General features: G+C 40.5%; 4 protein-coding genes across 6 annotated transcripts; 3 read left to right on the plus strand and 1 right to left on the minus strand.

The window, feature by feature from the left end:
* Positions 1 to 531: 531 nt before the first annotated feature.
* On the minus strand, positions 532 to 4899 carry hemk1 (HemK methyltransferase family member 1). Its single transcript, XM_061290404.1, has 11 exons — positions 4661 to 4899; positions 4102 to 4275; positions 3937 to 4028; positions 3770 to 3863; positions 3074 to 3190; positions 2727 to 2791; positions 2595 to 2644; positions 2418 to 2523; positions 1744 to 1839; positions 1455 to 1565; positions 532 to 1267 (listed from the first exon to the last, which is right to left on the minus strand). The coding sequence occupies exons 1-11, from the start codon at positions 4733 to 4735 to the stop codon at positions 1207 to 1209; spliced, it is 1041 nt and encodes a 346-aa protein (XP_061146388.1). The 5' UTR covers positions 4736 to 4899; the 3' UTR covers positions 532 to 1206.
* Positions 4900 to 5081: 182 nt separating this feature from the next.
* Positions 5082 to 9458, plus strand: nprl2 (NPR2 like, GATOR1 complex subunit). 2 transcript variants are annotated; one of them, XM_061290401.1, is made up of 11 exons: positions 5115 to 5508; positions 6016 to 6107; positions 6185 to 6353; positions 6592 to 6700; positions 7517 to 7653; positions 8025 to 8122; positions 8325 to 8361; positions 8569 to 8662; positions 8812 to 8929; positions 9009 to 9151; positions 9215 to 9458. In XM_061290401.1, exons 1-11 carry the CDS (start codon positions 5431 to 5433, stop codon positions 9280 to 9282), a joined length of 1143 nt encoding a protein of 380 aa, XP_061146385.1. In that variant the 5' UTR covers positions 5115 to 5430; the 3' UTR covers positions 9283 to 9458. The 2 variants fall into 2 exon arrangements, with proteins under 2 accessions (XP_061146386.1, XP_061146385.1); XM_061290402.1 differs by lacking the exon at positions 9215 to 9458 and having other exon boundaries at positions 5082 to 5508; positions 8817 to 8929; positions 9009 to 9148.
* A 132-nt stretch (positions 9459 to 9590) lies between these two features.
* Positions 9591 to 13168, plus strand: zmynd10 (zinc finger, MYND-type containing 10). The gene is made up of 12 exons (XM_061290407.1): positions 9591 to 9822; positions 10073 to 10181; positions 10389 to 10505; positions 10658 to 10711; positions 10855 to 11007; positions 11082 to 11170; positions 11383 to 11477; positions 11547 to 11719; positions 12058 to 12183; positions 12484 to 12605; positions 12688 to 12813; positions 12893 to 13168. Exons 1-12 carry the CDS (start codon positions 9734 to 9736, stop codon positions 13011 to 13013), a joined length of 1374 nt encoding a protein of 457 aa, XP_061146391.1. The 5' UTR covers positions 9591 to 9733; the 3' UTR covers positions 13014 to 13168.
* Positions 13169 to 13402: 234 nt separating this feature from the next.
* Positions 13403 to 21949, plus strand: LOC133161819 (ras association domain-containing protein 1-like). Of its 2 annotated transcripts, XM_061290462.1 has the most exons (7): positions 13403 to 13708; positions 14597 to 14952; positions 15728 to 15852; positions 20521 to 20625; positions 20731 to 21022; positions 21095 to 21210; positions 21310 to 21949. In XM_061290462.1, the coding sequence occupies exons 1-7, from the start codon at positions 13668 to 13670 to the stop codon at positions 21454 to 21456; spliced, it is 1182 nt and encodes a 393-aa protein (XP_061146446.1). In that variant the 5' UTR covers positions 13403 to 13667; the 3' UTR covers positions 21457 to 21949. The 2 variants fall into 2 exon arrangements, with proteins under 2 accessions (XP_061146446.1, XP_061146447.1); XM_061290463.1 differs by lacking the exons at positions 13403 to 13708; positions 14597 to 14952; positions 15728 to 15852 and adding an exon at positions 17995 to 18504.
* The last annotated feature ends 757 nt before the right edge of the window (positions 21950 to 22706 follow it).

The raw sequence follows: 22706 nt of genomic DNA on the forward strand, positions 1-22706 counted from the left end.
GCTCATAAGTTCACATTCACATTGTATGGGAAAAAAATGTATAATAACTGAACGAGGACCATCTCATTGTTTTCTTTATTGCTATTATTTAATGATTGTGCTGTTCTGAAATGCCCTGTAATTTCATATGAATCGCATTCAAATTAAAAAACAGTCCTTTTTTTTTTCTTGATCACTCATGTACATACGCTGCGAGTATATGTAGACTTATGAGCACAATTGTACCTACACTACCATTCAAAACCATGCCGTCATTTGGAAGTGTCCTTTTCTTTTTTAAGAATATTTTTTTCTCAATGAGGATATTAATCAGAAATAAATGCAGACATTGGTGATGTGTAATCATTTCCTTAAAAAAACAGATATTTCTATGTAACCCTCAAACTTGATTGATAGTGTGTACGTATGGGTTACAAACCTTAGCTCAATCGTGTATGTATAAATATCATGTTCCTCAGTCTTATATTAAAGATTTTATCCTTAAAAAGGAAATCTCGTACTTCATATAGTGATACACGGTGACGAGAGCTGTTGAGACATTTTGTCCCCAAGAGGTGGTCCTTTTATTTGTGTTGAGATGGATTACACTAAACCTACTCGACTGGTTTCCGCGAAATGTCGTTAATTTTCCCTTTGGAATCTCAGCGACATTCAGTCATACACCAACAATGAGGACAGTTTTAATTTGGCTCCAGATGAGGATTGTTTTGGCCGTAGCGGCGTACGGGAAATATTTGAGCCTTTTGATCGCTTTAGGAATGAAGAAAGACCGTACGGCCTTATGTGTGTGCGAGATTGCACGAGGCAGGAAAGGCCACATTGCGCGTGTGTGCGCCTGCATCTGAGTCAGCGAGTGGACAGGCAAAGGGGAGGACCGTTCATCAGGCGATTCACGTAACTACAAAATGCTTCCAGGGAGGAGGGTACGGTTCTGAGAGAGAGGCTTCTAAGAAAAGCCTTGGTAATTACCTTCAGCTTTGAGCCGCTTTTGTGCCACCGCACACACATTTTTCAATGTTACCGTGGCACGCGGGCGTACGTGGATTAAAAAACGCAGCAGCGCGGTCGATTTATATGATTCCTGCGGCAAATAATAGGAGAATTTTGAGAGATTAAAGCCGGAACGTGTTTGGCGGCTCGGGAGCGGAGGGGGAGAAGGGGTTTTGACGAGCGGGCCTAAAGCCACCCTAACAGGATCTGGTTTTCTCAACCCAGGTGCAGCTCGTGGTCGTTTGACTTGGCTTTCCGAAGAATGCAAAATCTAGGCCTGGGAAACACAAAAAATCAGTGTCATCCTTTTCGAATTTGGACATCGGATGTAAACGTGACACAGAGCATCACACGCACTTTGTGTCTAATTTTTAAATGAAGTTAAGATCAGCCGTGCGGTGGGAATCTAATTGACAGTCATGGGCCTAGTCTGTCAAATTCAGCATTATGCTCTCCAAACAAACCTGCTAGTGATGTCGTGTCGCGTCTCTGCCAAATGCAGCCACTCCACGTTGACCTCCACCCAGTGCCGAATGAGCTGGGGGTGTCTGGGGTCCACCTCCAAGTAAACACAGCTGTTGTTTGGGGGGTGGGGACAAAAAAGCATGGGATTGATTTAAATGCAATTACAAATAGCACAAGATTACCACAAGCAGCTTTTGGGTGGAGAACACTAGCACATGTCTCATTAAAAAGGCTTAGGGCCACACCGTACATGGGTTGTTAGGAGAATGAATTGCATCTGGGCATTACCCGTCATCTGACAGAATCCGGGGAGCCAGGGTTAAAATCTGGCGAATCACTTTCAAGCCGTCTTTTCCCCCGTCCAAGGCGGCGTGGTCCTCAAACCTGCCAACATACACTGTATGATCGACACTCCACCGTGCAAAAGTCTTGGTCCTTACCTAGCATAGCAAAGGTGGTAGAAAATTCTAATAAATTAGAAAATGTGGTCAATTTCCATGAGATGATACGCAAGGAACTTTAGAAACTTAGAACTTCACATATTCAAGCATATACATAAGCATTTTGTTTTTGTCATATGCAGACATCTGTTCCAAATGATACAATTGAATTTTAATTAACACATTAATTTGTTGCTGTTGCGACTATCAATACGTCTTCTATTTTTAAGACAGCTTTTTTTTTTATTAACAATTTGATTTGTTTTGATATCTTCTATGAATCATTTCTGAGTAGTCGCAAAAGCATAACTTTTGTATTTTTCATATCATTTAGTAATTACACTGACTTTGGACTTGACTGTTTTTAGATGATGAAAAAACAGCATAAAGTTCTACCAAGGAAGTTTCGCTTCCCATTGCAATTGTAAATTGTCCACACATCAATAAAATACTTCCTGTTTCTCAAAGGCTTTTACACAATTTTATCAATGTCCTTTTTTTCCCCCGCTCTTCGTTGGTAACCTCAGAATTTCCGGTTCCAGCAAAGGCAAATCGTCTGAGAAGAGGTAGGGAGGGTTGCTGACCAATGCAGAGACATTGCTACACAGCTTCGACACGGTCTCTGCATCTGACAAAAACATGAAATCATTTCTAAACAATTACGCGTGTGTGTGTCCGTCTCAATCAGCATTCTGTTACCTTTTGTGACATCTGCGTGATAGACTTTTAATCTGTTTTGAAGCCCTAATCTGTTGAAATATTTGGAATTAATACGTTAAACACCCTTGTACGCACGTACACACACATTAAGATTTTAACAATTAAACTTACCTTAATGCATTTTCTCTTGTCAATTCCACAGCCTCCTCACTTTGGTCCACTGCAACGGCTCTGAGCTACATTGGAAAGCACAATTATTATGTACGAAGAACTGTTTGTAATATTTTGGTTATTTATTTCATATGATTAATATTTGATTGTTCATTAAAAAAAAAAAATACATGTTTTCCCACATTGAACAAAAAATACTAAATTATCAAGGAAATTGAGTCAAATGGTGATATCCTAAACAGAGGCTAAATTCAGGGATTCCAAAATAGAAAGTTAATGTGGATGACAATGCATCTTGTAGATTGCAAGAAATGAATGTCCTAAAGTCAATAGAGTGAAGCGCTGACCTGTGGCAGATTTTTCAGAAGGCTAAGAGAAATAGCTCCAGAGCCACATCCCACTTCCAAACACGTAGGTGAGTCAGTCTTCTTCTGCAGATCAGTAACAACTAATTCTACCAACTCCTGTACAAACATACACAACACAACATAGCACTTTTGATACTATTCTGCACTGAAAGGGTAAAATGACAACAACAAAAATAGACAAATATAATGTAACAAAATCAATTAATCTGTGAGATTTTATTTTTCCTTCCAGCACATTCGACTAATTATTCCATCCTCTATTCAAGGATATTTTCTATCTTCTAAGAAAAAAACTACAAGATCCACTTACTGGAAGACTGGTTGAATTAACCAGATAACTTAGTGGTGGGGATATGATTAAAATAGCAAGCGGTTCAGACAAGACACGGGAGGGAGTCTCCAAAGAGTCACCAGACTTGTAGCAGTTAAAATGTGATTAAATATGGCTGCAAAGATGGAACGAATGAATGAATTTACATGATTTCTTACACTAAAATTAATTTGACTGTGAGAACCAATTGGTCGAGTCATCCAGCGTTACAAAACAGATGGTGTTTAATTTTGGAGGTTCCACATTAACCTACATTTGAATTCATCCAGTGGCTAAACGCATTGCAGCATTGCTTTGACAACACTCTTAATGAAGACGTGCACTTCAGTATTCTTAAAAAAAACCTCAGTTTCAGGTCGTGGGATGAATACGGGAGGCCTCATCTTGAGTGTCACATCTCTGAAGTCCCACTCTTCGATCACATACTGCACAGGCATCCTGAAACATTCACATAAATCAAGTTAGTGCGAATGGATATAAACAACGTTAAATGTTTTTATTGACGTTAAACCTGGAGAGGCGTTTTTTGCAGAGTTTCCATATTTGCTGTGTTTCCTCTTGGGTGAGAAATGCAGACAACCTATGCTGCTCAACTCCTTCTATCTGATGGTTATAGACGGACAAATAAGTCACGTAGGGGCAAAGATTAAACGATTGAGCATATTCCTTGACTCACAGTCTTAGCCCCGAGCACATGGGCAATTATGTACTGACTGGAGAGGTCAGGCTCAGTCACACCGTTCAACTCAAAGCGTTTCCTCCAAATATCCGCTGCTTGCCGGGCATTTATTCTGCCTGAGGGTGAGGCCTGGAAACTGCAAGGACGAACCCCACAGGAGCCCAAAAATTCCTAAAACATAATAAATTTAAGAATATTTCATCAAAATTTTTACCAAATTTACAACAATTATTTGTACAAGTATCTGAAGTAAGAAAGAGTGCAGTCTTGACAAAAGAGAGGAAATATGTATAAATTGAAAGGAAGAAGGGAAGGAATCAGACAGGAAAGAATGCTTCAAGAATGAAGGAAGGAGCTCACTGGCATTTTTGTGGGCTTAACCAAGTCACAATTGAAACACAATTGTTGGCTCTGAAAACATGATTTGCATGAGTTAACCCTGACTAGATACTGCTGTAATACACGATGGTTTTCAGAATTCGACATTGTTTGAGAAATGAATTAAGGAAAGCAAAAATAGCACGCCGAGAAGTAATTTTCGAAATGACCCACTTACCTTTAACTGTCTGCCAACTAACAAATGTATCCTCTGCTCACTGACTTTCCCCACAAATTTTATCATACTTAACATCTTATGAGGTCAAAATGAACATATTTGGTCACATAAATTATTATTTTAGCCGTCTAGTGTGGCGTTTATTCGACATTCATGTTTGGGGGAAGGTTTGTTGTCGTTGTACAGTACACGGCGCAGTAGCAAACATACAGACATTTTTTTAAGTGACGTCACTCATGTAATTGCGCAAGAGGTCGCGCAGCACTGACGTTCAGCCGTGATGCTTTAAAAGGCACTCGTGGAAGTGTGATTTGTAGTCAGATAGGTCACACAGTGAACTGTAAAACAATGTCCGAACAGCGCACACATGAGGCAGTTTCATAAATGCATTTATTTTGTTGCGTATAGCAGAGCAGTTATGATTTAAATATGAATCCTACTTAAAATTGTAATGTTGACTTTTTATACGGGGTGCTCTTAAATGCACCGTTGTTTTTCAGCAAGTGTGTATCGTGTAGCTGCAAATGTTTTGCAGTAGCAAATCTAATTTAAGGTTTGCAAAATGCACAACGGTACTTTTGCTATGACGCTTTTTTAAAATCTTGATCGATTATACACATTTTTCATTTGGGTTATCTTACTTTTTATGTGTTTACAACGTGCTTAGCTCAGCAGCCGGTTTAAAAAGGAAGTGTGGAGCATTTTGCCCAGTTTTGCGCGAACATTTTGCTGGTTTAAAGTTAGTTACGTAAGTTTACGTACGTGCGGTTATGGACATGGACTCTCGAATCGAGTGCATATTCTTTAGCGAGTTTCACCCAACGTTGGGTCCCAAAATAACATATCAGGTGAGTCTATCTTACTATCGATCCATATACGACAATACCACAAAATAATAATATTTTGTATGTGCACCATTTTGCTAAATAAATGGTCCATGTTATTTCAAATTAGAAAAATGTAATCATTGTTCACAAGATTTATTCGTACACATCAGTCCTCATAAAGTGGCTCCCTGCGGGATAATGGTGATGCTGGGAAAGGGGGGGGGGGACTTCTAATATGCACTTTATTTTTGCTGTAGTACTAAAATAAAGTGTAATTGCACATACACTACAGTAGGTGGCACTCATTGTCAGTACAATTATAGTGATATGAAGTACAGTGAACAAACCCTCAAGGACACTGTGAAAATATGTAAAGCTGATTAAAAGAAAGGTAGAGCGGGACTAAGAATAATGTTAATAAAGTTAATTTTTGTTGCCAAAAAAAATATTCAGAAGCACTGGTGTACACTACAATAAGTGATAAACACGCAATAAAAATGTCTGACTATATTCCTTGTTTTCTGACAGGTCCCAGAAGAATACATTTCACGAGAGCTCTTTGACACAGTTCAGGTTTATATAATTACCAAACAGGAGTTGCAGAACAAACTAATAACAGTGTACGGAACTCATTGTTTCATCATGCAGTATTTCCATGACATTGTGATGCATTGTTAACCCGTTTGTCTCCATGTAGCACTGCAATGGGCAAAAAGTTAATCGGGTGTCCAGTGTGCATCGAGCACAAGAAGTACAGCCGTAACGCCCTCCTGTTTAATCTGGGCTTCGTCTGTGATGCACAGACCAACACGTGTGTCCTTGAGCCTATTGTCAAGAAACTGTCAGGATACCTCACCACACTGGAGGTAAAATATTTCTTATTTGTTATTATTTTTTAATGTCTCTTTTGGGATTCTTTTTCCAGACACCATGGTTTAGTAGATGAAGGATTGGGGGGAAAGTGCCCATAATAAAAACATATTGCAAAAGTGCAGAAATAGGCACTTGACGGGGAGGGCGGGAAATCCAAAAACACACTTATTTGTATCCTAGCAATATAAACTCACGTTTACATAATAATCATGTATTTCCCCTGTGCTGCAGCTGGAGAGTGGATTCATATCCACCGAGGAGAGCAAACAAAAACTCCTGCCTATCATGTCGACCTTGTTGGAAGAGCTCAACGCTACCGGGGCGTGCACCTTACCCATAGGTACCGTTTATTATCATATTTAATTCACGGAAGTGACTCTGTTGATTGTTTCTATGAATCCCAATGTGCTTTGGAGGTTTTTCAAAAGCTCTTGTCAGTTTTATGATGTGTATTTTAAGAGCAAAATAGCACACAAAGGGACTCTTTGACCACCATAATCTAATTTCCTCTATTTCTGATTACAGGCAACATGGTAAATTGTTGATCCACCCCATCAAAGAGAAGTTTTTAAATTTGATCATGTCGTATGATAAATTTGGATCGTAAATATCAAATTGTCTCAGTTATTTGTAAAAAAAAAAAAAAAAAAAAAAAAAAAGCTCCTGGATATGTTTGATTGGTTACAGCAGGGGTGCCCAAACTTTTCCAGCTCGCGAGCTACTTTTGAAATGACCAAGTCACAAAGATCTACCCACTAAAAAATTTTTTTTTAATATATATGTGTAATTGTGAAAAAAAAGTCCCACTCCCATTCCCTATGAAAGTGATACTTCTTACTATCGCCAGCTGCCCCACTCATTTTTATACCCTTTCTTAAGTTTAAGAGAAAAAACAGGGTTCTGACAATCGGAGCGCATTTGTGTTGTGTTGTTAGCGCCGTTGTTTGTACACACGTCAAGTGCGGAAAAAAAAAAAAAAATTAATATCACGCCAATATCGCCAAGCCACGATAGACCGGTCGATCGCGATCGACGTATTGGGCACCCCTGGGTAACAGCATAGTTACTAAAATACTCATCTGCTTGGATTTTGTTCTTGAAAGATGACATTTGGGCAAATTTACAATCATCGCCCTGGCTTCTTTTCTTTTTAAAGATGAATCCAACACCATCCACTTGAAGCTGATCCCATTGCGGAAGGATCCCCCGGTCGTTCAGGAGTACGACGTTCCGGTTTTCACTCAGAGCAAAGATCACTTTATTAAGTCACAGTGGGATCTCACCACACAGCAGGTGCGCCATTGTTGCATTGAATGTCGTGTGACGTCAGATGAGGCCTCTCAAAATAATAAACACTAGAACGATGACTGAAAAACTTATTGAGCTCATGCAGAAATTTTAATAAGGAGTCATCCTACAGAAACGGTTCCCATGTCTCAACTAGGAAAAAAAACTAATGTGAGAAAGCTGTGCTACTCATTTAGTGTGACAAAGATAAAAAGTCCCTGCGGATGATTGGCTCAAAATGTTTTAGCTGTGCTACTGAGTTCTTCACATGACTTTTGTCTTGAATCTGTCTTATTCCTCCATGACTTATTGATCCTTTTATTGAATTATTTGAGGTTTCAGACTATGCCCTCATATTTTGTTTTTTCTGCCTATAGATTTTGCCCTACATTGATGGCTTTCGACATGTGCAAAAAATCGCAGCCGAAGCAGACGTGGAGTTGAATATAGTCCGTATTGCTGTGCAGAATTTGCTGTGAGTGTAATTGCGATGTACCAAGAACACTTTAACTTCAGGCTGACTTTCATTTGAGTATAATACCAACCACAGATATTTGATAACACCATTGCATGTAGCAATTGCGATCACAATGCGTTGATTTTAAACAGATATAAGTTTTTATGAAAAATAAATAGAACAATTTTCTATTATAATTTTTTTCCCATTTTGTTTACAGGTATTATGATGTCGTGACCCTGGTGTCGATATTCCAGGTATAGAAAGTAAAATCTTCTTGGCACATTATATTATGATTGCATATAGTAGTGTCTTGCTGTAACCATTTGATAAATAAAGTTTTACATAATATGATGACAGAGAATTACATTTTCACCTGCATTTGTATTGCATTATATGTAGAAGTTAACGTGATCTTTTGTTGTTGTTGTGACCTTCATTTGCTGCTATTTGCCCACTTTCAGTACTCCAATGTGTACTGTACCACCCCCAAAGTGCAGAGCCTGATCGATGACAAACTCATCCAGGAGGAATGTTTAAACTACATCACCAAGCAAGGTAAACAAGAAAAAAAAAAAAAGCTACAACGATTCGTGAGTGTAGTACAGCTTACCCTTGTTATTGGTTTTAGGGACTAAGCGTCAATGCAAATAGAAATCTGCGAGTAAAGTATACCCACTAAAAAACTGCATTGTCATTATTGTCAGGTCAGAAGCGTCCAAGTGTGAGAGATGTGTTCCAGCTGTACTGTGGCCTGAGTCCAGGAACCACCGTCCGCGACCTATGTTCCCGCTACTCTCAACAGCTGCAGAGAGTTGATGAGAGGTCAGTGAAAAAAAATACGATGCCGCATGACAGGCGATGTCAGATGAGGTTTTGTTATGTCATATGTTGTCCCTTTCAGAAGGTTGATTCAGTTCGGCCTCATGAAGTCTCTCATACGACGGCTGCAAAAATACCCCGTCAAGGTGACACGTGACGAGAGGAGCAGGTCGCCTCGCCTCTACACGGGATGTCATAGTTATGATGATATCTGCTGCAAGACAGGCATGTTTGAAGTTTTCTACTGTCTTAGAAATATGTGCTCATTACATTGTTTTCACTTGTCAGGTGTCAGCTACAAGGAGCTAGATGAGCGTTTGGAAAATGATCCCAACATTGTTGTGTGTTGGAAGTGACGTTGTATCATCATGAAAAAGACAAATGATTGATTGACAGATGAAGGATAGCCCAACTAACAATGTTTTCTTGGTTGTCAAAGGAAATGGGCCAAAATATTTGTTTTATTTGCTTCTTTTCAATAATACGTTTATTGTACAAAAGAAAGTGTTTATTAAAATATTTTTTGCCATTATTTTCATTCTATGTATTACCTTTTAAATTAAAAGTATTCAGTATTTTGATTCGGGTCTTGAATTGGCTCCGATCGGATCGTGCAAGTGTACCTAATTAACTGTCCCGCGAGTTCCGAATCTTTATGATGTAGCGCCCCTCAATGACGTCACAGAGGTACTGCGCTGTCGCTTTCACTGCTGCTGCCATGACGACCAGCAAACCACACTTGGACGAACGACTGACACAGTCGCTCGTAAATTGGACAAAACATCACTTTCCACTCGAAAGAAACAAATGGAGGGCTCGGTGCTGTTGCCAGTGGAGGCGGAGGGGTTCATTGAAAGTTTGGAGATCTTTTCCCTCAAAGATGTGGGCTCAACAAGGTAAATTTGAGTCAAGCTAGGTAGGGCTAGATTCTCGTTTTTCCTATGATGCCTTTATAATCCCAACGTTTATACCCCTCGTGCAGGGATCATTTCTATTTAGTCATTGTGATGGCCACCAGGAAACCCCAGGGGGGGTCTGCATAGATTTTGAATGTTGATTTTTGTCATCAACAAGAAAATGTTAAGTTGAGGAAATTCTCTTCTGAGCTTGTTAAACAAATATATATATATATTTTCTTCTTCTTAGGTGGTTCAGACAACATGAGTACATCGAGAAGCTCAACATGCAGGCAATACTGAGTGCTTCTGCCGCACTGGATGAGTACATAAAGGAGATGCTGGTGTCTCATGGAAAGGTGATGCAGTATTATATGAAGAATATCCTACTATACTATTCATTGGCGTACTTGTTTTAAATTTTGTTCCATGAGGAATACATTAATGACATTTCTATTCATTTCAATGGGGAAAGATCATTTGGGATATGAGTGTTTTGAATTAAGTCAAGAAATGATTAAATTGATACCTCAAGATGATCCAGGAATGTCTTTCCTCCTTTGCAGATCCCAGTCCTGGTGCATGAGATGATTTTGACTGAAGTATGGAAGCAAAAAATATTCCCCATTTTATGCCAACTGCAGGACTTCACACCCAAGAACACGTTTCCTCTTTACATGGTGGTGAGTGGATAGTCACGCATTTCATCACAACCGACCGTAGTCTACTTTGTCCTAAAGACAAACAATAACAGTTCAACATTCTTGAATGACCCAAAAGTATTAATTCATTGAGGAAATAGTGACACCATTAGCGGCATCCATCTTCCACTCAGGTCCACCATGAAGCCACCATCATCAACTTGCTGGAGACTATCATGTTTCACAAGGTGAGTGCCTTTGTGATTGAGGTAAAAAAATATGTAAGATGTTTTATTGTTTTTCCCAATAAAAAAGATAGCATTTGAACAGAATTATGTTGATTTGTTTTTTTTGTCCACTGAGATTGTATTTACAAGGACATTTTGTGCAGGACTCATGCGAGTCGAGTGACGACGCCATTCTCGACTTGGTGGATTACTGCCACCGTAAACTCACTCTGCTCGCCGCCAACACTGACAAGGACAGTGACGTGACGCACAACAAGCACAAGACGACCGGCGAGACCGTTTTATCCTCTAAAGAGGTAAACGAGATTTGATTGGGTTGACATCAAATCGTGAGATCATGGTTCCGTTGTGTCTCTTATTCCTTTCTTAGGAGTTGCAAATTCAAGCTGCTGAGTTGGAATTCAGTATTTCCTTGAAGGCTCTGCCCGTGCTACGCTACATCACTGACCACACTGACAGGCACTGTACAATATATTTCTATTGCTTTCTATTGAAGCTCTTAATTGTCCCAAAATGTTGATAAACGATTTTTAGTTCTACATACAAAGCTTGACATTCACCTATTTGGGATGGAACACAAGCACAAGCACAGATAATCAAACTCCACACAGGAAGGCTAGCAAAACTTTTCATTCTTGAATAATAAGCCCAATGTCATTTTCTGTTTACAGTATCAGTGCCATTAATCGAATGCTCTGCACACATAACGTGCCGTGTTTACTGGTACGCCTGATCGAGTGCTGCCCATGGAGTCGCTGCACGGCCGGTAAGAGTATGAGCATTTAACTTTCCTCTTCTCGTCCGCCCATTCCTCATTCTCGACATCCCTGCGCAGGCAACATAGAGAAGTACATGAACGGCAAATGGCAGAAGATACCAGAGGAAGACCGCCTGAAGATGACAAAACTGGACGGGCAGGTCTGGATTTCGCTGTACAATCTTCTCCTTAAGGAAGAGTGCCAACGAAAATATGACTTTAACAGTTTCAATAAGAGTCAACTTCTAAAGGTGAAGTACAACACATGACATATGTCTTCATGATAACTTCACACCAAGCAGCAAAATTGAACTCTTGTCATATTTTGAAGTATTGAGCTAAACTTGTTCATATAATGAGCGCAGCATCATTATCCTCTCTCGTTTGCTTTCTCGGAATTGTTTTGACCACGAAACTTCCTTCTATTATGCATGGTGTCATCCGTTTCCTGTTCATGACACAAGCAGATGAGCTTTGTTACTGCTGCCATCAATTTCCTAATTCCATCTTTATGTGCCTATTACTTATTAGCCGATGTAGCGTTTGTGGCAAAGACTGCAGTTTTACAAGATCCTCTTATGGTTCCCAGCTGCGCAGTTTCCTGACTGAGGTATTGATCGACCAGCTGCCCAACTTGTCGCAACTCCAGCGCGTCCTGGCTCATCTGGCGGTTACAGACCCCGAACCCCTGAAGAAGGAACTTGTTTTAGAGCAGGTATTTTGAATAGTTTATTTGGATTTGAACCCAAACTTTCCGCCTGAGAAGCTGCTTTGTCGCCATCTAGTGGCATCGAGGATTTTATGTTGTTTGATATAAAAGTTGTCCTTTGGCGCCATCTGATGGTATCTATGGGCAGTTATAAATCTTTTTAGAGGATTGCGGGATTTTCACTATTCACAACAGGGTTTTGTAAAAAAAAAAAAGTTAGAAAAAAAGAAATGCTATACATTAGCAACAATTACCCTTTGTTGTAATTGAAACAATGTATTCGATTCTACTTCCCTTCACATATAGATCCCTGAAATGTTGAACCACATCATGAGGGAGAATTCCGGTAAGTGGAAGGCCATCGCCAAATATCAAGTCAAACAAACATTCAACGCCTCTGAAAAAGACCTGAGGCTGCAGGCACAGAGGTACTACTAAAAAAAGGAAAAAGATGTTGGAAAATAGAGTCTTCCCTTTGCATTGTCTTCAATAGTTTTTGTCTCGGACCAGGTTGGCTCAGACGTACAATTTGAACGTGATGGAGAGTTTGCTTCCAGAAAAGCCGAAATGCGGCTGTTGCGGTAAAGAGGCTGCAAAGCGATGCTCTCGATGCCAAGGGGAGTGGTACTGTCACAGGTAAGGCCGTCAATAATTAATCGTTTCTCCTGATTTCAACGAGGTGTAAAAACGCTCTCCCCTTGGCTGCTTTTTGTAGACAATGTCAGGTGAAACACTGGCCAAAACACAAGAAGGCCTGTCAGCTCATGATGGAGGCCAACAAGAGGACCCAAGATGACCTGAACTGCAACAACAAAGAGATCAACAATATGAACTGACAAAATAAAAAAGAGAGTATAGAACCAGGCCAACCAGGACTTGGAAAAAAAATTCGACCTGGGACTTGTCCTTTAAAAGTGATTTCATCAACTCCATTTGGTTTAATAAACCTCTTCGTTTCTCTCATAAGAAATATGAAAGTCCAATTAGTCACACCATAAGGTACACTTGCACAATGTAACTCGATCCAATGTAGGATCTCAAATGATGCATTTTCGGGGGTAACGTCAGCATGTCAGTGTTGGTAGGTTCCAAATTATACTATTATGGAGGTGAATAAAGGCAAAGGTCAATTTTGTGCAAATACGTGGGGGCTTTGCACATTATCAAGGATGTTGTAGGTGGGTGGGCTTATTCACGCCCCCAGCCCTCCTTGAAAACATCCCGGATGTTACTGTAACGCATCTGCTGATGCTTCCTCCTCGTCTTCCTCTCCTCCTCCCCCCCTCCTCAAACTTCAAGCCTGTCTAGTCGACCTAACCCCGGCAGATGTTTGTAACGGAATGCCTTCCTCCGTGATGGCATCGGTTCGAGCCAGGAGTAACAACCGAGGTTGACGGCGTGGTTCTTTCAGACGGGACGCCGAGACAAGAGGCCCCGGCCCGGTCCGGTGGAGATGTCTGCCGCGGAAAGTTTTCTTCTTCGAATGGAAGATGTTCTTCAAACAAAGCGCTTATCTTTCGGACTTTATTGGGTGAGTCAGACTCCGCGATTAAACGTCCAATAATACGTTTTGAAAAGAGTGTGACAACGAAATGGGTCAGCATAATAGTTTGGTTAAAAGGCAGCTATTTATTTATGAGCTTAGTTGCGGTGAGGTACTTTTTGCAGTCTGCTGACATCACGACTTATCGAAGTTATTTTTGTGCACTTCGTGCCCTGCACGAAACATTATTTTCAAAGCGTAAAACACAAATTTTTAGCTCATACTTGTACATAGAATTAATATATATATATATATATATATATATATATATATATATATATATATATATATATATATATATATATATATATATATATATATATATATATATATATATATATATATATATATATATATATAAAAAGACAATCAGCAATGGGGGTCTTTTATTAGCCAGAACTTGAAAATTCTGTTAACACACGAATGCATCAGCTGTTTCCAACATTAATCCAGCAAAGGCACATTTTACTGAACTTGTTTGTATGTATGTATTTATAAACTACTTTAACGTTTTGCATGGTTTCAAAATTAACACTGCACAGTTAACTATATAAAAATAAAAAAGGAGACGTTTAAAAAAAAAGTGAAATACAACTGAACTATTCAGTGAGTATTTCACATACCATGAGAGGGAGCCGGCGTACCACTAGTGATATTCATATAACACAAAATTTCCTAGAATCTCATAAAACACAAAAATCCATTAATCCATCCATCTATCATCTGAACTGTTTATCCTAACGAGGACTGAAGGTGCATTGAACCCCCCCCTCCCCAATATTATTGAAATTAATCTGTAATGAGAATTAAAAAATATCAAAGTCAAATAAAGATGTCTGCTTTCAGTGTTTGAAAGTGTGTTTTTCTGTCTCTTAGTGACATTGGAGGTGTAGAGGTCAGGAGTGACACAATGTCCATGGGGGAGTTGATTGAGCTGCGTGACCTGAGGTCTGGCGGGGAGCAGATCCAGCTGACCGGAGCATGCTCACCCTGCTCCCCACCGCGTTTGGAGCGAGCCAACGCCTTGAGGATCAGCCCGGGAAAGGTGCCGGATCTGCTTAGTCGGGTGGGCATCATCCGGGTCCTGAGCAGCTGCGAGCTGGACCAGCACCTGACGGAAGAGACCGGGGAGGGCCATGACTTCCAACCCTGTAGCCACTCTCAGCCCACATGGTGCGACCTGTGCGGGGACTTCATCTGGGGCCTCTACAAGCAGAGCTTGCGCTGTGCCAGTGAGTCCACCATTATGTGTTTGTGCGAAGAGAAGATGCATGATAATGAAATAAAATGACAATATGAAGTTTACTTGCTTAATTAATCATTTTTGGAAATGTCAAACCCACTGACATTGTATGTTTCTCATGCATGGGACTCTATCTTCAAAATGAAACAAAGTCTTGAACTTCCTGTTCTTCAGCAGAAGCCCACACAAAGATAAGATGGTGGTTTTCTAGGTAGCGTGTGCAATCATCGGCCTGTACAGTTCTTGTGAAACGACGCTAATGCTTAACAGCAGGCCTGAAGAGAACAATGGCAAACTATCATCTTACTGAAAGTATTCTACGTCATATGAGCTTAAAAGCTCTTCATATTGTATTGTGTTAGAGATGAAACATTTCGTTTCTGGATTACCATGACCAAAATTGCCACAATTATCAGTATGACCACCATATTACGGAAAACAAAACAAAAACAGCAACATGCACATAAAGAGCTGCATAAAAATCTGTGAGTTTGTGTTCTTTTTTACATTAAATATTGTAAATAGTAATGACCAAAATATTTTTTTTATTCAACTTAAAAAATATGAATAGTATCAGGGATTTTTATCCATATTTGTAGTCATATTTTCTAGTAGAGCACTGGTCATCAAATTACTAGAACCAACCCTCAACAGGTTCTACTCCACTGCAACGACCCTCATGGCCGCTAGAGGATTTTATTTTAACGTGACAGAGCAATGCAATAAATTGTGAATTAAGTGTGTGTAACTTTCCGTTCCTCCAGATTGCAAGTTCACGTGCCACTACCGCTGTCGTCCCCTGATCCGCTTAGACTGCAGCTGGGATCGAGGTTCTTCCACTGATTACACTTTGGTTGTGGAGCACACAATCGAAACAGACACCAATGTGGTAAGAAACCCTTTTCAAACTTGTATTGCAAAGCATGGAGTTTCCACTTCACTCTTATCGTAGTTGTCACATTTCTCTAGCATCCTCCAAATGATCGTATGTGCAAATATAAAGCAGTAAAAGACCTGGCTAATGTCGTTGCAAAGGGAAGTAAAGGAAATGCGCTACTGTTGAGAAACAGTGAAGTAACACCTTGTGTAAATTTTTCTCAATAGATAAATATTCTCATCCTCATTGACGTGCTGTATCAGGCTTGTGACAAGTAAAACTTCAGAGAAATTGTTATTTGAAAAAATAATATAAATAACAACAGTTTTCCTAAATGTAATACTAATGTACCTCAGTACACTTCCTACATGGCACCATTGATGTAAAAGATGCAGTTAGAGACTGTGATTTGCTAATCACAAATCTATGCATAGAGAGAGGAAGCCAGGACTGAATGAAAACCATTGTCATAGATTCGAACTATCCCGCATAACTTGAAAGTGGAATCACCAGTTCAGCCAGTTTCACATCGGTTGCAAGTAGATTATTATTAGTGTGAAGGTGAAGACCTTCACACTATTGTTATTCCTGTCCTTTATTATTATTCTACTTATTCTGCCCACTTTTTTGGTGCTTAACTACTTCCACATACTTCAACCGATTCACTCCATTCCACTTTTCACTTATTCCAAATATTCATGGCAAGTGTGCTCACATTTTTCTCATTCCAAAAATTTTCCGTTTTCGCATAATTCATAAATTTATGGCGATTTTTGCCCCATTCATTCTTAATGGCAGATTCAACATTTCACATTTACGTTGTTCCAGTTTGAAATTCACCTCATTCAACACATTCAAATCACATTGGGGACATTCCCAAACTTGCCAAATTCAACATTTTCACGTTTTCATCTTTTATTTTGAAATTCACACCCAATTCCTTTTTCCCTTTTCCTTTCTCATTTCTACATTTTTCAACCGATTCAACCCATTCCAACTTTCCACTGTTCATCTTTTCTCTACCTATTCCACAACTTCCCACTTACCAAAAACTTCACATCTTTTATTTTGAAATTCAACCAAAATTCCCTAAAATTTCCTTTTTCTACTCTAATTTCTACATTTTTCAACCGATTCAACCCATTCCAACTTTCAACTGTTCATCATTTTTCTACCTATTCCACAACTTCCCACTTACCAAAAACTTCACATCTTTTATTTTGAAATTCACGCCCAATTCCTTTTTCCCTTCTAATTTCTACATTTTTCAACCGATTCAACCCATTCCAACTTTCAACTGTTCATCTTTTCTCTACCTATTCAACAACTTCCCACTTACCAAAAACTTCACTTCTTTTATTTTGAAATTCACACTCAATTCCTTTTTCCCTTCTCATTTCTACATTTTTCAACCGATTCAACCCATTCCAACTTTCAACTGTTCATCATTTTTCTACCTATTCCACAACTTCCCACTTACCAAAAACTTCACATCTTTTATTTTGAAATTCACGCCCAATTCCTTTTTCCCTTCTAATTTCTACATTTTTCAACCGATTCAACCCATTCCAACTTTCAACTGTTCATCTTTTCTCTACCTATTCAACAACTTCCCACTTACCAAAAACTTCACATCTTTTATTTTGAAATTCACACCCATTTCCTTTTTCCCTTCTCATTTCCACATTTTTCAACCGATTCAACTCGTTTCAACATCATTCTGCAGCATTCCTTCAATATTTATTCAACTTCTTCACCTTCACACGCAATTCCTTCAGGAATTGCAAATTCTAGTTATTTATCCTATTGTAGCAGCATCACCCAACACACTCTCATTCCACACCGCGAAGACAGGTGCATCATTCTCTGGCATGCAGCGAAGTATGTGTTTGTTTGGGTTTGAATTTAAACTTCAGAAATGGTTTTCAAACATGAGTGATCAGAATTGCAATGAAATTGTTGAACATTTAACTGTACTAAATGACGCCCATTTGACGACATAGGAGCACGAGACGGTCGACGGTTGTCACTGCGCATGCGTAGAATACCCAGCGTCACCCCCTCCCTTCGGCATCGCTCGTCCAATTAGGAAGCGTGTCTGTATCTGTTGTCACTTCCGGATGTCACTCGTCCAATCAGAAAGTGCTGCGCTGGTTTTGTGTATTTTCCAAAGCCAACGGCCAAATGGGCGTGGCTACGGGCCGGGCGGGGTCTCCACCCAAGTGCATCCTGTTTCACACAGTCACACTTTTGGAGAGGGTAGACGAGGCCGTTAGAAGACTTTACTAGAGAAATAAGTTAACTGTTATTCTTTGATTATAACGCGTCTATCAAGTTGTTTTGAGGTAGATCGTCTCCTTATATTGGCTTGCCATTGAAGTTAATACAGACTTCAAGAAGATCTTAGCTTCAAGACTAATTACTCAGTTGGAATTTATCATTAATCGTAAGTAGCTTAGCGATTCTCGCCCCATCATCACCATGTCAAGCACGGCTAGTAGCTCGGACAAGTCGCCTTCCTTCGAGAAGACGTGGGGCAGCTCCACCAGCAGCGGATACTGCAGCGACGAAGCTGCCGACTCCGACACAGAGTTTGAGCAGTATTTCACCGCCCGCACGTCCTTCTTCCCCAAAGGCCGCAAAGCGAACTCTCATGTCAAGAAGGTGAGACCCCCCCCCAAGCTAAAAAATAACGACAGAATGAATAAAATCGGGAATAAACAAACTGGACAATTAAATGGGGAAGTTTCACTTCGCTTCCTCTTTCTTGATGCTCACAATTCCTATTTGTCCCTTAATGCGTTTTTAACCGGGCTGTCAGTTACACGTTAACGCTTGATGTTTTGACTTTGTTGCGTTTCAGAGTTAAACATAATTATTCGACTCAATATGGTGTTGTTTTCGTTCAACTTTTTTGGTGGTAATCAATCAATGATGCTGTGTTTAGTCCCAGTTTGGGAAAAACTATCCATGAGCTGATACAGACACAATCCCTTCCTCCGTTGACTGTCATGTCTATGATATTTATGATGATGTATTGAACACGTAAGCAAAGTCCTTTGCTTTTGGACAGCATTAAAGGCTTTCCAAGCACAGACCGACCTGGCCGGTTTGTGCTTTGTGCCATCATAATAAACAACCATAAAATAAGCAATTTTTTTAGAGCATTAGTGTTAGAAATTATTTTCTGGTGGTGGTGCTTCCGCAACACTCTGATAGCAATTTATTGTGTAATACCAATAATGTGGTATTAAGTACATTTGTAACGCTGTACATAATAAACCAAATGCCAATAGAAGCCATTTTAACACCCACTTCACTAGAAGTCCATGTTTGGTGACGCATGAGCTCTCATATTTCCAAGTATACACCCACCATTCACTGACTTAGATGATATTTTTTTGCATTTTCGCATCATTGATGATTCATTGGATGTTGTGAAATTTTACGTTGTAGTAGTCCACACACCCATCACACACCATCACTTTATTGGTTTGGTTTTACTGTGGTCAGTGTTAATGGAAAGCTGCAGATGGGACTTACTGATTTATTGACCGGTTTAAAGCATCACTTAAACACATCGTCCCTACAATCGGCCATAAGGAGTTATAAAATTGATCTTATACTTCAAAGCCCCCCAGTGTAGATCTCTACACAACCACATTAACTCCGACAGTGGCTTATATGAAAATAAAATGTGCTGCTTCGTTGCATTCTCATGCAGGAAATGCCAATTGGCTTGTGCAAACAGGAAAAAGCCTATTCCGTGCTCATGATAGCGCCAGAGCTGTAATGACTGGAACGTGACTGGCCGACTAGTCAGCTGACCTCACAGGATGTCTGCTACACAAGGGAGGGTATTGTAGCTCCCACAGGCGGGGGCTATTTTTACATGACCACTTGCTGAAGGAATGCACGGGGCTGAGCTTTTGTTCACTATCATTGCAAACAGCTGCAAGTTGTACAGGCCTAACCTACAGCAGCCCACAGCCACCCTTCCCGTCGTCCTCCCATTAGCCCTCCCACAGCGGCAAAGGCGCAGGCGCGGAACAAGATTGGCTAGCGTCACTTTTGCCTGCGTTGGCAGGAAGTGGGTCTGATGCAACCATTGCTTGCCAAACACACAAAAGAGCCCTTTCAAGCCTTGACTCTACAATTTGAGCTATAAACACAACTTTGCATTATTCTCTCTTGGACCAATAACATTCAAATTGAGTCATTCTGTTGTGTTTAGTTTGGTCATGTATTGAAATGTTTGAAAATTGCAAGAAAATAATCAAATCATTAGGAAAGAATAATTACCATGTTCTCGTTTATCCCACTGTTGATGTAATTATAAAAAAATAGCCCCCATGCAAAGTCTGTATTTTTAAACTGACCGAAAAAAGGATTTGTCAACTGCCAAAAGAAAATCCACATAATTAGGAACAGGGATTTCAGGTGCCAGTCTGAGCTCTAATTTTAACCTACATAAAGCGCAGGACAAACCAAACCATGAACAAAAGTGTGATTTATAATCTGAAAAGTAAATGACTCAACATACATGCGTGTCTTTTTCTCTCTTTTTTTTTTGGAGTGTTGACGTGCTGATTCTTAACGCTTGACCGGATGGGAGGCACTAAGCTGTTATGTTTGAGTCTGTGTAAACACTCACCCCACCCTTCTCCTGTATCCTTACAGGATGAACCAACTGAATGTGGCAAGCAGGTATTGACCACTGCTGATACTCAGAAGCAGATCAAGGAGTACAACACTCAGATCAATAGCAATCTGTTCATGAATATGGTGAGTATTAAGTGAACAATGGATATCAAAATTCTACACACCCCTGGTCAAATGCCAGGATTTCAAATTCGTGCAACAGTTTAAGAAATTTGTCCTTGTGCACAGAACAAGGATGGTTCCTATACTGGCTTCATTAAAGTTCAGTTCAAGCTGGCGAGGCCTGTGTCCGTCATGCAACCGAAGAAAGGCGGCGGCGGGCAGAACGCAAGTTCCAGGAAGGGCAGCGGTGTGAAGCGGCGCACCTCGTTCTACTTGCCCAAGGACGCGTCCAAGCACTTGCATATCAGCTCCCGCACGTCGGCGCGCGAGGTCATCGAAGCCCTGCTGAAAAAGTTCACCGTTGTCGACAACCCCGGAAAGTTTGCTTTGTTTGAACGCAGCGAGCGCCACGACCAAGGTATCGCGCAAATCATTTTTTAATCGCACTTTGGAATTTGTTCCTAAATTAAGCTTGTGTCTTCGCCTGCAGTGTACATACGTAAACTGTCCGACAATGAGCGCCCCCTATCTCTGCGACTGTGCGCTGGGCCCAATGAGAAAATGCTCAGCTTTGTTCTGAAGGAGAACGAGACTGGAGAAGTCAATGTAAGTGTTTGTTGTTCGCTAGAATCCAAGTTTTTTCAAGTTGTTAATTGATGCAAATCTGCTACAGCTAATCCCGTCTTCCCTGTCCTTTGTTTGCAGTGGGATGCCTTCTCCACGCCGGAATTGAAGAACTTCCTGCTCATCCTCCAACGCGAGGAAGAAGAGCATGTTAAGCAGATCGTGGAGCGCTACAAAGTGGCTCGAGCCAAGATGCAGGAAGCCTTGCGCGGCTCCACCCCTGGCTGAACACACTCCTACGTGACAGGGAGACCTGAAGCGTAGCACTTCTTTGGCTAGACCGTGGCTTTGACAGCCAGTCGCCGATGCTCGTGAAGCTCCCGTGAACGAATGAAAACTAAAAAACACCTCTTTGGTGAACGAGAGTGTGAAAGGGGCGCGAGACGATGAGAGCGTGCAAGAGAGAACGCTGACGCGAATGTGCGTGTGAGAAGATGCGAGAAGCAGTGCCTGACACCTGGAGAGTCTGATGTGCCTGAGAGAGTGAGTTGAGACCACGGAGGACTGGCAGATGTTCTTGTCTACTACCTAATGAGCCATTCAATGTCATTTTTTTGTATCGATAAGGAGGCGCCAAAATTAGAAAACTATTTTGCCATCCAGCATATTAAAATTATTTTAGGTGTATACATGATTTGTTTTCCTAAACATGTAATGTGAAAATGCCAGAATACATATCATTTATGATTGTTTTCATAAACTTTAGGTAAAAATACCAGAATACGTATCCCCTTGAAAGTCAAGTATTGGGATACACATGTATTGTTTTGTGTTCATTGAAAGTAGACATTCCAGTCCTGTCATGTCCTCTATACCAGCGGTCCCCAACCACCGGGCCGCGGACCGGTACCAGTCCGTGGGTCACTTTGTACCGGGCCGCCAAGCTACACAGAAAAAAAAATGTTTTAATCGACGATCAATTCAGGTCAAGACGCTCGTCCCGGTCACGTGACATGTTTCCCCAGTCGAGCCCGCAAAGCTAGCAAAAATGAGTAAGTATTTTGAAAAATATAAAACAAATTGGCGATTCTCTCCCAAAGGTTGGGGATCACCGCGTTAGATTGCATGGGTTACGCAATTAGAAGAACCATGACGCACATTTCATTTGCATCCGTGAACATACGCAAAATAGCGCGCTGCAAAGTTTCCAAAATGCAATTCATCACAGCTTATAAAATGACATGTCAATCAATGCAGTGGTGAGGTCAGTGTTTCCCAACCTTTTTTCATTCACGGCACACCTTTTCATTGGAAAAAATCTCGCATGCGTCCATGCGTCGCCAATTTTCTCTCTTGCAGAAGCACGAGGCAAATCGCTACCTGCTGCTGCCACCTTCAGATATGGAAGATATGATTACACTGTTACACCGCACGGGCGCACAAATTGGGCACCTGATGCCTTCTTTGGTCTTTTATTTTGATCCATGATGAACACGAAGACTCAACATCATTACCTTTTGCCAACACCGTCCGGTCCG

Source organism: Syngnathus typhle, linkage group LG11 (assembly GCF_033458585.1).
Source record: "Syngnathus typhle isolate RoL2023-S1 ecotype Sweden linkage group LG11, RoL_Styp_1.0, whole genome shotgun sequence".
Lineage (NCBI taxonomy): Eukaryota > Metazoa > Chordata > Actinopteri > Syngnathiformes > Syngnathidae > Syngnathus > Syngnathus typhle.